The following is a 14,966-nucleotide window of genomic DNA, read 5'->3' as shown; positions in this document are numbered from 1 at the left end:
TTAAATACTCCTTAGCTGAAATTACATGGACAAATCAAGCATCATACCTATGCCAACTGAGCTGTACAAGACACTTTGTCTTCCAGCAAGTTAAAAGTTTTCCTTGCATTCTGTGGTTCTGCTCTTTGTTTTAAGAGCATTGTAAGGTGACTGTGGTACCTGTTTGTGGAAATGTGTGTGGTCTCTGTCTAGCATGAGACCAAAAAACCAGGACACACAGTTACATGGCTTGGAGAGTGACAGGAGAATGTCATGCCCAGAGCTCCCTTAAATCAGGAACAGTTACATAAAACTGTTCACTTTGGAGAGAGAACAAGAGGTGTGGTGGCAGCTATAACTTTTATTATCCATAGTTAAGAGCTTTGTTCTATTCCTAGGCATAAGTTTCCATAGATCCTAATTCAGAAGGACAAGGGTTGGAGAAAAAGCCCTTCCAGACAGCAGAAGGTTTGACTAAAAAGTCCCTAGACAACCAAACCCTAGACTTCCCCTGAAGATGTTAAAAGCAATAGTGATGGTAAAGTTACATTGTTAGAAAAATGACTTAGTAGAGCCCCAGTATCAGCAAGAATGGAAATTAAACTGAGACTTTTTTACCCTGTACATACTCAAGTTCTAGGAGTTGAATTCAGTGTAACAGTAAGGATTGTTGGTTTAGTACCTATAGCAGCTGAGCACTGTTGCATATTTACTACCAAGTGTAGGTATGTATGGAGCACTTATTTTGTGTGCGTGGTAGATTTGGAGACAAAACTCTCCTTCAAGCCACCTTCTAAATGTTGGATACTACTGGTAATTATGTCACAAAGCATGAGTTCTGTGCTTCACAAACATTCTTGATGCAATAGTATTGATTTTGCAAATTACTGATGACAGGTGACTTTTCAGAGTTGACTTAGGTGATTATGATGTGAAAGAAAAGTTGATAATAGGAAATAAATTTTCAATTCATCTTAAATAGGGGCACAAAAAGTAAGTTCTAGTCCTGGGTTTTAAGCAGATAAGGAAGATCCCGTGTTTTTGCATTAGGAAGATTTTATATAAAGAAGATACCTTTGGGATCAAGTTGCTCTGGTCACTTCAGCAAAAGGAACAAGAAAAATTGTTGGAAAGGCCTTCATAGTTCAGGAACACTTCCAAAGCATCTACTTCTTTATAAGCACATTTCCTAGAAACAAAGAGAAAAAAACCTTCATAGACAGGTTTACCTTAGAAGTCATGGGGACAGAGAAAGCAATCTGGTATGGAGATCACACTTTCAGATTTAGTTGTGAATGGAATTTTAGTTGTGTAAAGAGCTGAGAAAGTAGGTTTACTAAGCAGTGATAGCTGGAGTCAGGGTGAACTAGGTTAAAGAAAATCAATTAGACATTTTTATTGAGGATAACTGAGTATGCAATAACCTCAATCATTTCACATTAAGGAGGGCACAGAAAAGGAAAGAATTGAAGAATCTTGCAGAACAACTATTTAAATTGGTGCTAATCTGGTAAACCTGATTCTAGAAAGAATTTGCACGGAGGACTTTAAGTAATTAAGTCTGAATTATAGCTCAAAAGTAGCTCTGGTATCACAAAGCCAAGTTACCTTGGATCTGACCTGTATGAAAGGAATTCTGTGAAAAAGATTTGTAAAGCCTTGGCCAAGACTGACTCGTGTCACTCCTTCAAAGAAGTGTCCAGCAGAACACCTCCCAGTCCAGAGAACTGCTTACAAACTTGCTGTCTTCTTTCCTTCTGAAGGTCAAGGAAAACTTGGAAAAATTTTATTATGTCACTTTCATAATTGTGCTGTGCTGCAATATCTGTGAAAAAATATTTGAAGTCAGCTATTCAGAATTCAGTGTATGCTGTGTGCTATACTGTGAGCCTGCTACACACCTAGAGGTTTCAAATTTCATCATGAAGCATGCTTCAACTAAAGTCTTAGCAGTCACAGAAATTTAAAAATCTGCAATCAGGATCTACATTTTTCAGGACGGGAGATTTTGAGCATTTAAAATGGATGTCAATGAGGTAGATTTTTCTAGTATTTCAAACAGGATATGGTCCTTAATTTGACACTCTATACTTGTAAAAAAAAAAGGCAAGAAATTGATTTAAATGTGTCCATATATTCTGGGTAGATCCTTTTTTTTTCATATTCCAGACAGTACTTCCATTTTATTAGCAAGATATTGATGGGATAAAAAACAAGGTAATAAAATTATGGAGTGCTTTCAGATAATCACAGATTAAGGCTTAACAGCTCTCTGTGATGAACACTCTGCTTAGGCACGGTTTAATGTTATTTTCTTGCTGTGTCAGACAGATCAAAAGATTTATTTCTTGTGAAAAACCAGGAGAACTCTGAATCCCAGCTTCCTCTACATCATAGAATGCTGTAAAAAAAAAAAAGAATAGTAGCAATAAGATATTCTGATTAAAGCTGACTGTGAGTAGGTACTTTGAGAAATTTTGTCAAGAGCTGTGTAAGTACTTGATTAATCATTACAAATTTATCTGTGGGCTACAGGAACCAGGCATAGTGAATTAGAGGGGAAAATCATCTCTTTCAAGGAGATGCTTCCTGCCATACTGAGGCAAATCTTCTGATGTAACTTGGCTCCTTATGCTGAAATCCTGCTTTGCAGTCAGCTGAGCCAAGGGTATTCTTAGCCATTTAATATGCAGGTCAGTATAATGCAGCTGCTCTGCTCTGGGAAAGTAGGACAGACCACAGTTACTAGAAATCACCAGGTTATTTCCTAACCAGAAGAGTGCTGGTTAACACTTGCCAGGAGATACCTCTGCCCTTTTCCCCCACAGCACTGACAAAAACAAAACAAGGAAGAAAATCCCTCCAGAAAGGGCCTTTCAGCCCTGTGGGAGTTGCAATGATTCTTGTGATTGACAAACTTAAAACTGTTTCAGATGCTGACAGCCCAGGATTTCTTCATCTCTGCTTTATTTGGATTGGATATATCGGGAAGAGTGAAAGTACTTTTGTTTTGCCAAATTCAAGTTGCTTTTTAAATGTCTAGTGTTTAAAATAAAATCAGCAAATTCACTCTAACCAGTCAAGTTCTTTATTATAAAGCAAAACTGTAAAAAAATTATGACAGAATGCATTTTCTGTTTCTTGTTTTGGCTGTCCTTCACAGTAGATCTACAAAGCTAAGTTGCAGGAAGGGGCATCAAAGGAGTGGGACAGTAAAAGAAGGGATATTTCAGCTTTTCTTCCTCAGGGCATAGCTGCTCTTTCTAATGACTTACCTAAAATTGTGTTTCCTCAGACCATTTGTTCAAAATGAAATATCTCTCTTGGCTGTGGTTCTATAGAACTGTTCAAGTTTGTTTCATCTGACAGAAATACAGTTACGAATTTATTCTAAAAATAACCCCGATGGCTTGGCTTCCTTCTCCTTCATAGTTCAAGACAGAAAATTACAGGAGGGGCATTCTTTTTCTAGAAACCTCTGCAAGTCACATTCCTATTATATCATTTAATTTGCATGTTATTTCCATCTTGATGAACTTCCCTGCATGTCCTTGGGTTTGTATGAATAAACATAATTACAGGTCATATGACATGTATTTCCAACTCTGCTTTGCAGTTTTGTAGAATTAATTCATTAAATAATACTGATGCACCTGGCATTCAGAGTACCTTTCTAAATTGCCTTCTGCTCATCTGTTCTCACTTCTGGAAGTAGAGCCATAATAAGTCTGGCTTAAAATCCAGAATTACTACTTAGTCACTGCCAACCAGACCTCTTTCAGAAGCATATCTAAATATGCCAGGAGATTTCTTTGGCCCCAAAAGTACAGCTTTAGTATATATCAATATAAAATGCATAATCAGAGTTTATTCCTTCACCTGCATAATTACGATCTTCAGCTACAGCACGTATTTTCATTGCCAGGTAGTCGAGATTTTAACAAAAGCATGAACCGTGTCTTACTAAATTCACTAAGATAAATATTATCTTTATAAGATTTCCTCTGGGCTGGTGAATGAGAAGCTCAGCATCTAAACTGGTACATGGTGTAACTCTGTTCTACATAGGCAGTAGATTTTCAGAGCTCATTAGGGTAGCAACCCAAGAAATTATCACACAATAAAGAGTCCTTCTTGCAAATGTTAATTCTGGCAGTACGGAGACATCTTAGTTAATGTTGTACTGGGAGCATCTGGGAGTGATGCAAGGACATTAGGTATGCAACTAGTGTTTCAAAGCATGTACAATTAGCATCTCAAACAAGGCACTTACAAAGAGTGTAATTGGATAGCTGATGAATTGAGAATGCTTCTTCACAATTTCTTTGATTTGCCTTTTCCCCAAGTATTCTCTTTGGTCTTCCTTCAGATATAGGATAATCTTTGTTTTACAGTCATGTGGTTCCCCATGAAGGAAATACATGAGTTTTAATGACAGCACAAATGGACAAATAGCATCCTTTTTCTGAAATGAAGAGTTAATACAATTGTAATAAATTCTTAATCATCACTGACTATCTGATAATGCTGAGCTGGTGTTCTATACTTGGTTTGTGCTCCAATAAATGCAACAACTAAAGTAATTATACCATTTCAATGTGTATTTCCCCCAGGTTTCAAAGCCCTCATGAAGCACAGAAATACAACATATGACCTGCAAGAGGGAGAAATTCATTAAGTTTGACCTTTCTCTTTAAATGTTGCACACACTAGAAATGAAACGCAGCAGTGGTGCTGTATTGTGTGATGCACATTCATTCTCTGCTGCACAAAGTTCAGTCAGTGATTATTACCCAGCCAGGCAAATTTGCTGCTAAAGGTAGAGATCCTGTTCCATCAGACTGTGCACCTGTGCTCCCACTCTGTTCTGCAGAATGTTCACTTGACTCTCACCAGCTACGAGACAGAGAACAGCAAATTCTGTTGACAAACATTTACCATTATCAATGACAGCGAGAAGCTGGAATGAAGGTCACTTTCCTACTGCTTGTCTTTGCTTTGTGACCACAGTCATGTTTGCAACCAGGGAGGCAGAGAAGAAGCTGACCCCAACCTGACCATGCCCAGAGACACCAGCACAAGCCACGTTTCTATAGAAGCTCCTCTGCTGGACCTCACAGTAGTCATGGGATCAGCTTTGGTCATCGTGTGCCTGAATCTGGGATGGGCAGAACGCAATTGAGCTTGTCAGACCAATCATTCCCAGAATCCAGCTCGTTAGGATCAGTCACAGCCTCAAGCCTCATTCTGTCCAGGGATCATCACAGAAGGCTTGAGCATTCTCAGGGTTACCGTCAAGAATCCAGGCAGTGTTTTACTGGCTGAGTCACATTAATAGCCAGATTACTTGCAACCAATGATTTGCTAACTGCCTCCCTCAGAAAGTTTTTCTTGCTGGAATAGAAAGTGTTGATGAGCAGTTATTTCAGCCTGGAAGGCAAGAGTCATCTTCATCCATGGGCTGATCTTCAGTTTGCACAGACTCAGTGTTAATAAAGATACACAGAGTTGAAACCTCACTGCATGTACACCCACCCACACATACACTTGACAGTGGCACACGTGTTTTTAAACGGAAAAAATACAAATGATTTGTCTTGAGAGCATAGGGCAGAGAAATTTAATTATTCTTTCAAATTTATCATTAATAATCTGGTATACATTTTAGAGGTTTTCCTTTTCCCTGATTTCTTACTCAAGATTAAGATAATTTAGGATAAATAATGGTTTAATCGAGAGGAAATGCGTAGGCTTTTTAATATAGTCATGTTAGACTGTATTATAAGGTAAAAAAGTCATCACAGGATTTGATTTATTATTACAAAATTAATTTCACATGTGCATTCTGAGACACTCCAGAGATAAAATTTTGCAGTTATGACAAAAGAAACACAAGATTTTCACTCTCCTTTAACTGAAACACTGCTTCAACAGGAATACTCTGAGGTAACTCTTTAATTTTAAAAATAAGCTTGAAGGTTCTCTGGGGAATGAGAAATATTGGCTTAGTTGGTACAATGATAAAACTAACACAGGTTTGTTTATAGTCTCTTCAAGTCAGATTAACACTACAAGGGAACTCATTTTATTCAAGGGACATGTTATAGTATAAAGTCCCTTCTCTTGATCATTTAACAGAAACTAAGCCTGAAACCACATAAAGATGTAGATTTCCTCCTCAAGATAAGCTATTATTTCCTTTTCCTATTTAAGTTATGCTTAAACAACCCTCTTTATTCACCTCTCATGGAAAAAGACCACAAAGCCCTTGTGTCTGGCTACTAGCTGGTTTTATTTTCTCCAATTCTCTCCTGTCACAGCTGTGGGAAGGGAAGTAGACAAGAAACAGAATAAATTATAATTTAAACTGACTAGAAATGTTATGATGAGATTATGTTTGAATTTTCCAAAGGGAAGTGATGGAAAGAAACATACTGTAGCTACATTTCAGCTTACATTAGAGGAGCAACTAATCTTCATCAGCTAAGTCTGGGAGTAAAAGAATCATTGTCATCACTCCTCTTTCTACAGAATTAATGTGGGTAACCTTCAAGGCACCAAATAAATAGATAAATAAATTTTTAAAAATCAGCCCATCCCTTGGTTTAGACATGCAGCAGGAGGAGAATAGAGAGAAACTGAACAAGACTCCTTAGGCATGGAGCAGGTCAAGGCAGCAGCCATGGAGAGTGTCTTACTCTGACTTACCATATATCAAAGGCTGACAAGGTTTGCTAACCCATGTACTAGAGGCAAGCAGCCTCCTCGTTTCATTTTTAGAAATTGACATCATCAGTCTGTACTTCGAAAGAGTTTTATAAAAAATTATTTTTACAGAAGGTAAGTAAAATGCTTCCTGCTCGAAGCAGTGCTGATTCATATTGATACTGCATAAAAATAAGTGATAATGTTAAGGGTAAACTTAATGAATGATGGAGGGTTCAAGGTTGGGAGGAACCTCTGGAGGACACCTCATGTCTCTCTGCTCAAGCAGGGCCACCTGGAGCCGGTTGGCAATTACTCTGTCCACTAACAGCTGCTCTGAAATTAACTAATTGTGGGTGACATCCCTTTGCAATTACAGAAAGTGACCACAGCCCTCCCCGAAAAACAATGAAAGGTGAAGTCTCTGTAGGAGCAGCTGGTTCAGCCTGGAACAGCACCGAGGGTCAGAAATGGAAGATTTCTTGTGAACGGGGGTGACTCAAATGCACTGATGGGCTGTGCCTGTTTCTGGATGCAAATGAAGAGAGTAACCCCCTGACTTGTGAGATTAATCCATTAAAGCAAAAGAGAAGCTTATGAACCATGGTACTGCCATGCTAATGGGGATTCCTCCTGGGTGGTTGTGCTGTTGCTGCAGTGGGCAAAGGGAGGAATACGGGGGTCTCCCTGCAAGCCCTGCAACTCACTTAAGAGCTGGGACATGAGATTGCAGCATCAGGTCTGTCCAGTTTGCAATGCTGTTACAACTCACCAGATGGGGCTAATACAGCAAATATAAATATTGTCTATAGGAGTCATCTTGAACAAATGTATAGAGATAGGAAGAGAGAGCAATATATATATATTTGTGTGTATGGCAGTGGAGTTTTGACTTTATAAATGTTGTTTGGTTTCTTTTTTTTAAGTTAACCCCTTCAATGGGTCCATTATTTTTTAATAGATATTTTGTTACATGATTTTTCCATGAATCGTATGTTTAACTATTGAACCATTCTTTCCCACCCCACAAATCAATAGCTGTTTCAGGTAATCTGTAGGTTGGATCAGGCTTGCCTATTTTTAAATTTTTAAGAACTCTAAACAACTATAAAACCACATATATAAAAATTGAAGGTTTATGTTGAGATCAATTCCTCATTATTATGCTTTTGTCTATGTTTAAATAAATTAAAGTTGTAAAAATCTGTTTGTTTAAAATGTGCACAGCTTTCCTTTCTCCTTTGGTACACTGATGCAGAGACTGATGCTGTCACATAAGTCCATCCCCCAGATTTATTTTCCTGTAGAGATTAAACATATTTAGACATCACAGTAGAGTTTTAGTTAACTGATTTAAAAAAAGAGGAAATACTTGTATGCCAGTTCATCTATCAAACATCCTCATCTGTGTCAAATCATTGAATCAGGAAGTTAGTATTTGAAAATTGAAAGTAATTGCCTGTGAAAGATGTCAGACTGGTGCTCTCTGTATTTCACCGTGCCTGTAAGGAGCAATTCTATAATTTTTGCTATCAAAAACGAGGAAAGTACATGAAGATTTAGGACACATCTACCTATACTTGATTTTAGCTTGTTATACCTACTCATGAAAAGAAAAATGACAGTGAACAGACTTCAGATGGGTTTTAGCTCAACCAACAGAGCAGCTGTTGGAAAATGACATAAATCTTGTTATAGCACTCGGCCTTAGAAAGATGGAGACTAAAGACAAGGCATGTCACAGGAATGTGCATACTTGATTACATGATTACTGGTGTGCTTGTTGCATAAGAACAATATTGTATGAGCTGCATAACAATGATAGTTTCAGATAAACCAGAAAAGCAGGGTCCCAAGAGCCAACCCAGGTAATCTTCTAAATCACACTTTTCTTTAGTAATCCCATCCCTTGCTTTATGTACACAGCCAGAGAAAGTGAGGAGAGAGAAGCTGAACAAGTCTCATTAGGCATGGATAGTCAGACTTCCATTTGGGGAGGCATTTAGGCTGCTGAAAACCTGAGTGATGATAATTTTTAATGATGAATTAAATTTTGTGTGCGATGAAATTATAAGGTACATATGGTAATGATGTAAGAATACATATGTCATGATAATAAATACCCTTTCTCCTCAGGCAGCCTGTCTTGTAGATGACAAAACCCCAGTCATAAAAAAACTATCCCACTTTGATGGAAAAAACTGTACTGGTATGTTTTATCTAAAAGGTTACACATAATCGTCCTATATATGAGTAAGTTCTGGACACCAGATGGATGGCAAAGCCTTGTGAATTTAACTTATGCCCTTCTTGACTAGCAAATGAAAATCAGTGACCACATGACCATAATGAAGCCAGCACATAATGATGACCAGGATGGAGCCAGCACATAATTCAGGGAAATAAGCTTCTCCTTTCTTTAAATGTGCAATGATTCAACGAGCACTGAATGAACAGCCAGTGCTGTGCAGTATCCAGAGCTCCCATGCTTCAGTGAGCTTATGGAAAAACTCATAAAAATTCCCATTAGATGATCATTTATCTAAAGCTTCAATGCTTCATCTAAAACAATTTGGAGACAGTCATTCCAGCCATGGAAATGAAATTATGCTTGTGACACTGATGGAGAATCTTCTCCTATGACTGGACAGAGAGCAGATAGCCACGCTTTTTCTGAAGCTCTCGGGAACCTTTCAGATGTGAGAAAGGTGATAAAGGAATGAAGAGTGTCCTAACAAGTTTTCAGTTCCTCTTTGAGTAATACACCAAAGCACTAGAGAAAGATCTTACCATGAGCTAGGTAGATGACCTGGGGGAGACTGAGACTTAAGATATACGTGCACATACCTGTCTTAAGTGCAAAATATTCAGACTCCTGAATCTGATCACCTTTAAAACTCAGTCACTTTTTTATTTTAAATTTTTTTTAATGCTTCACTTTCCTTGACTGTTAAAGTCTGTCCTTTCCAAGAACAACTTTCTCAGCTTTCCTTATTTTCTTGTTCTGCTTAGGGACTCCTAAATCACAAACTGGCAGCCACTTTTCTTTCAGGGCTGACTGCTCACTCACTGTTGCTCACACCAAATGCAGGTTGCTTGGCTGACCTGCAAGACCCATCAATAACCAACCATGCATTATTGTAACTCAATAACCACAAGCTTCCCAATGAAAACCAGCTGAGTGAAATAGCCAGTTCTGATGAAAGAGAAAATAATTTTGAAACACATATTTGCTGAATCTATTGTTTCTTGAATTACAAACATGCAAGGGTCTATTGCAGACTGCACTTTAGGAGTATTCTTGGCTTTCTCAATGGCACTGCATTCTCACACTGCAACACTGTATAGAAATTCCAGTTTTGTGAAAAACTGAGTTGCTGCTGCTGGCCAACAGTCAGACCTTATTTATTCACAAGTTGTCATTCCTCAGCTGATTACAGCAGTACTGTAAATATGGATAATTTGTCTTCCCTATTTAGGGAGTTCTGAGAAGTACATAATGCTGCAGCACATCTTAGAAACACAAGTTATTTGTAGGTATATCAAACCAATCTCTCCGACTTTCCATAGAATTTAAATTAAATTCAATATCTCAGTCTTATCTTCAGAGAACATAATTTCCAGGACAACTACAGCCCCAAGATAATAACTGTTGTTGACAAGAACAGCACTCCTGGCTATGGAGGCAAGGTAGTCTTTTCAGGAGACAACTCACAGTGACCTGATTGCAAACAGCAGAATGAATTTTCCACAGACACAACAGAGTTCACCCATCATCCTATCCCAGCCACAAAGCAGACTCATTTTACTTTGCCTCCTTCAATACAAATGTCTGTTTTTAAGAGTACCCATTTGTTTCCCAGTAATTAAAACCCCCCCCCCCCCCCCCCCATAAAAACAAAGTGTTTCACATACTCCTGCTCCTCTTGTGGAGGGATACAAGTATAAACAACATGTAATGTGTTCCAGGAGAGCAGAAACTTCCTGGGTAACACCCTTTCACTTCGTAATACATAAGGCATTACCTCACATATTTTATGTTAAATGTATGCAGTAGTTAAAAAGAGATTCCTAATGCAAATAAGGAGCTATGAAACTATGCCAGAAACAATAATTTCTCATGATGAAAGCAAGTTAAATCTACTTTAAGGACCATGTAAGTACTTGGAAATATATTTCCAACACTGCCATCCTTTTTCTTCTCCCCATATTACATGGAACCTGCACGCCATCCTCTCACCAGCACCAGCCTTTTGCCTAGTTCAGATGTGTTCCTTACATGTCTGTGTATCTCTGTTAGTAACTCACACACATTCAAAAGTTGCTAAAATTTTACACAGTGAAGAGATTTTGACTCTCTGGACTCTTAAGCCAGTCACATTAAATGCCTAAATTGTTTTGAGCATTAGAAGTCCCAGAAAGACTTGACAGACCTGATATAGTTGACAGACAGTGCAGAGATAGTCTCCTGATTTCTGCAGCATAACCTGCAGTCAGTGCATGCTGGAATAGATAGTTTGCCTGATGGGGTATGGCTGTAATCAACTTTTTTTTTTTTTTTTTTTTTTTTTTTTTTTTTTTTTTTTTTTGTCTCAGGAAAGCTGGTAAAAGCTAATACCAGCCGTTGCACTTTCTGGGAAGTAATAGACAATATTCAGATTCAAGCACAGGAAAGTTTTGTTCATACCTGTATTTGTATTGCAGGTTCTTCATGTCCAGTAAAAACACTATTAATACTACACTCTGAAAAGTTGCAGAACCAATTTATGCCCTGTGTAAAGCAATCTCAAAGGACCACATTTTATTACTGTTAGTGAATTTTGCTCATGTCTGTTTTCCAATTTGCCAAAACAATTTGCAAAAAGTAAAGGCACAATACAGAAGTGATTGTGACTGACTTCAGTTTATTGGTTGTGTAGTGAATACAAAACAACTCATCTGGGATGTCCTCATGGGATCATTTCAGGACTATCATCCTTGGTTAGCTTGAAACAGAAGAATTTTCAAGTGGTACAGGGAATTTTTTCACAAGACTTATCTCTGTAATCTCTTTTTCTCCTAGTATTCGATGAGCATTGTTGATGGGGCTGTACAATAGTGTTTTTGTGACTTGCAGCTGTGTTTTTCAAATGAATATTTGTCTTGGATTCTCCGTGGAATCTCTCAGCAGCTTTTATTGATGTTTCTTGTAAATGTTAAACACTACATCAATTCTTTGACTTTCTGCACCATCGTGTACTGCTGATAACCAGGTACTTGTTAACTTTGTTTATTCTTTGGATCACACTCATTCCATCAGTGACAGATGGCCTGCTGTGGTTTCAGTAGATTTGCATTCCACACAGTCCCTCTACCAAAGTTGCCTGCTTTCTTCTTCAAAGTGATCTATCCAATGTTGTCAGTGGGTAATGAATAAGACATACTCAGTATGCCTGCTTGGAGCAACACTTTAAAAAAAATGTTTTTGTTACATGCTTATCTATTTGAAATATTACTATTTAGGGATCTTTGTTGTTCCTTCTCTTCTTAGGTGACTGAAAATATTCTTTCTCTCTGGAAGTCCATTAATGGAATTTCTTTACCAAACAATCACTCTTAAGATGATTTTTAAAAAACTGCAGGGCTGCTTACCTACTTTATGTGCTTTTAGGAGGTCATCAATACCATCTGGCAGGACTGGCTGATAAGCTGACAAGATCTATTGGTCATTATTGATTTGCTTTATCTTAAGAATTTCAAGCAAGTCTTCTATACCTGGCCTTTTAGAAGTCTAATTATCAGTACTTGTTCACATATTCACTCAGATACATACTCTGTTCTGGAGATCTTTGGCTGTTTCATGCCTCTTAGCTATCTTTTACTAATATTTTGATAGTCAGCAGCAAGACAGTATTCAGCTACAAACAAAATCTCTTTGAACTAAATTGGCTTGAAACTAAATCCCTTTAACCCCCTGTAGTCTGGAAGACTAAGTGGACTTCTTCAGCTGAGCTGATCTAATGGAAAGAAGGAAGGTCCTGCTGTCTGTTCTCTTAAGCAGTCAGTGTTTTTAATTTAACCATATTTATTTGCAAGGAGTTTAATTCTCTATCCATTTACCTTTCAGAAACGGCTCCTCATGAGGTCAGGAGAGCACTGTGGCTGGTACAGGAAGGAATAGCAGCACATAGTCCAGAAAGAAGAGAGCAGGACAGTGCCTTTGGTAGCAGCCACATTAGAGCCACACAGCTACAGCACGAAACTATACCTTGAAAGTGTGTTTTTTATTGTTAACATAAGATGATCAAATTCTGTGCTGCTTATCTTCCCCTACTTGTACATTCCCAACTCCTTCCTTATTTTGGCTCCAGCAGTTCTGTGGTGAGTTGAATCAACCTGGTTGCTGATCAACACTTTGCTTACCTGAGAACTCATAATTTCTGTGTGTGTGTTAATTTTCAGGTGGATCTGACTCACCTTGGTTGCATGATTACTAGAACTGATGCAAGGCAGGTAATGGAAATACCTGCAGAGGAGGGGCCAAAACCTTTTTTCACAGCTGGAGATCAGTCTTAGATCAGTTTGAGTCAGTCATGAGGCTGTAGTCAGACAAACCCTTAAAGCTGAAACTGCTGTCAGGAGAAACAGTCCTGCCCAGTGACTACAATCCTTCCCAACCCTGTGCCTCCTCCATCTGATATTGATCTGGTTCACCACGAAACACAGCTGGCTGTATGGCTGCAGGATGATCAGAACAATGAGGTGAGTGATCTGATAACCAGTTTTTCAGGTTCTCACCTCAGGCCAACTCCCAGGCCTGGCTCTGCCTGCAGCAGGTTGGATGGAGGCTGGTGCAGGACTGGAGGGATGGAGGTACCATCTCCATCAGGGACAGCCTGAGCTCGCCATGAAGTGTCACAGTACAGCTGCACACTTGGATTTGTTGTCCCTAAACTGACAAACTCCCACAGCAGGAACCTCACCAGGCTGACAAGTGCCCCGTGGGCAAAGCTGGCCAGGGCCATGGCAGAGGAGGCAATGGAGGTGACCAGGGTAGTGATGCCTCACTGTGATGTCAGTGGGGGCTCTCAGTGGGAGCCACTGCCCCAAACCCAGCGCTGCCCATGGACACCTCCCGGCTCTGATCTCACACCTCTAGCAGCAGGGACCACCTCATCCCAACCCTTGCTGGCACAGATGGCACATCCTGAGGTGGCAGGTCCCTGTGGGAGCAAAAAGCCCCTGCTCGTGGTCCCCTCCTCCCCCTCTCTCCCATCCCCCAGGGCAGTTCCCCCCTGGAGCCACCAGGCTGGTGACCCTGCTGAGGCCGTATCGGCCGTGCTGTGTCCAGCTCCGGGCTCTGCTGCAAGAGAGAGACGAGGAACTCCTGGACGGGGTCCAGTGGACAGCTACAAAAACGATTAAAGGACTGGAGCATCTCTCTTATGAGGAAAGGCTGACGGAGCTGCACCTGTCCCGCCTTGAGAAAAGCTGACGGAGAGGGGACCTCATCAATGCGTATAAATATCTAAAGGAGGGGCTCAGAGGATGGAGCCAGGTGGTGCCAGGGCAAAAACTGATGCACAGGAAGTTCCACCCGAACACGAGGAAGAAGTTCTTTACCGCGCAGTGACCACGGACTGGAACAGGCTGTCCAGTGTCTCACTGGGGACACCCCGGAGCGCAGAGGCGCATCCAGAGGGCTCCGGGATGACCCCGCTGGAGCAGGGCGGCTGAGCACGGTGTCCCCTGTGTCCCCTCCCTGTCTGACCCCTCCGCCACTCCCATCGCAGGCCCCGCCCCCGCCTCAGGCCCCGCCCCTTTCCCCCGCCCCCAGGCGCGCGGGCTCGGCGCGCGCGCAGTCGCGCGGTAAACAGGCCCCGCCGGCCCCGCCCCCGCGTGTCGCCCCCGCGCGCAGGGGCCGCGCGCGCGCCGGCGGCTGCGCAGTGTCGGCACATCCGGGCACTGGGCAGGATGAGCGCTCCTTTCCAAGATGGCGGCGGAGGGAGGTGGGAAGGAGATGAACGAGATTAAGACCCAGTTCACCACTCGGGAGGGGCTGTACAAGCTGCTGAGCCACTCGGAGTACAGCCGGCCTAACCGCGTGCCCTTCAACTCGCAGGGCTCCAACCCCGTCCGCGTCTCCTTCGTCAACGTCAACGACCAGAGCGGCAACGGGGACCGGCTCTGCTTCAATGTGGGCCGGGAGCTCTACTTCTACATCTACAAGGGGGTCCGCAAGGTACCGGGGCTCCCCCGCCGGGACGGGGCGGGGAGTGGCGGGGGCTGGGCGCCGCCCGCCC

At 40.9% G+C, this 14,966-nt stretch overlaps 1 protein-coding gene across 9 annotated transcripts in view; it reads left to right on the top strand.

The window, feature by feature from the left end:
* The first annotated feature begins 14,622 nt into the window (after positions 1 to 14,622).
* WDR20 (WD repeat domain 20) overlaps positions 14,623 to 14,966 on the top strand; it is a 47,057-nt gene continuing 46,713 nt past the window's right edge. For all 9 annotated transcript variants that reach the window (XR_014590275.1, XR_014590276.1, XM_083862817.1 and 6 more), the window contains exon 1: positions 14,623 to 14,905. Coding sequence is in view for 7 of the 9 variants with exons in the window: in XM_083862817.1 (XP_083718943.1) it covers positions 14,657 to 14,905 (249 nt within the window). In the remaining 2 variants the exon portion in view is untranslated. The remainder of the gene's footprint in view (positions 14,906 to 14,966) is intronic.

Source organism: Zosterops lateralis, assembly GCF_965231275.1.
Source record: "Zosterops lateralis genome assembly, chromosome: 6".
In the NCBI taxonomy this organism is placed as follows: Eukaryota; Metazoa; Chordata; class Aves; order Passeriformes; family Zosteropidae; genus Zosterops; species Zosterops lateralis.
Note: the sequence above shows the minus strand (reverse complement) of the source record. Positions and strands in the feature narration are given on the sequence as shown.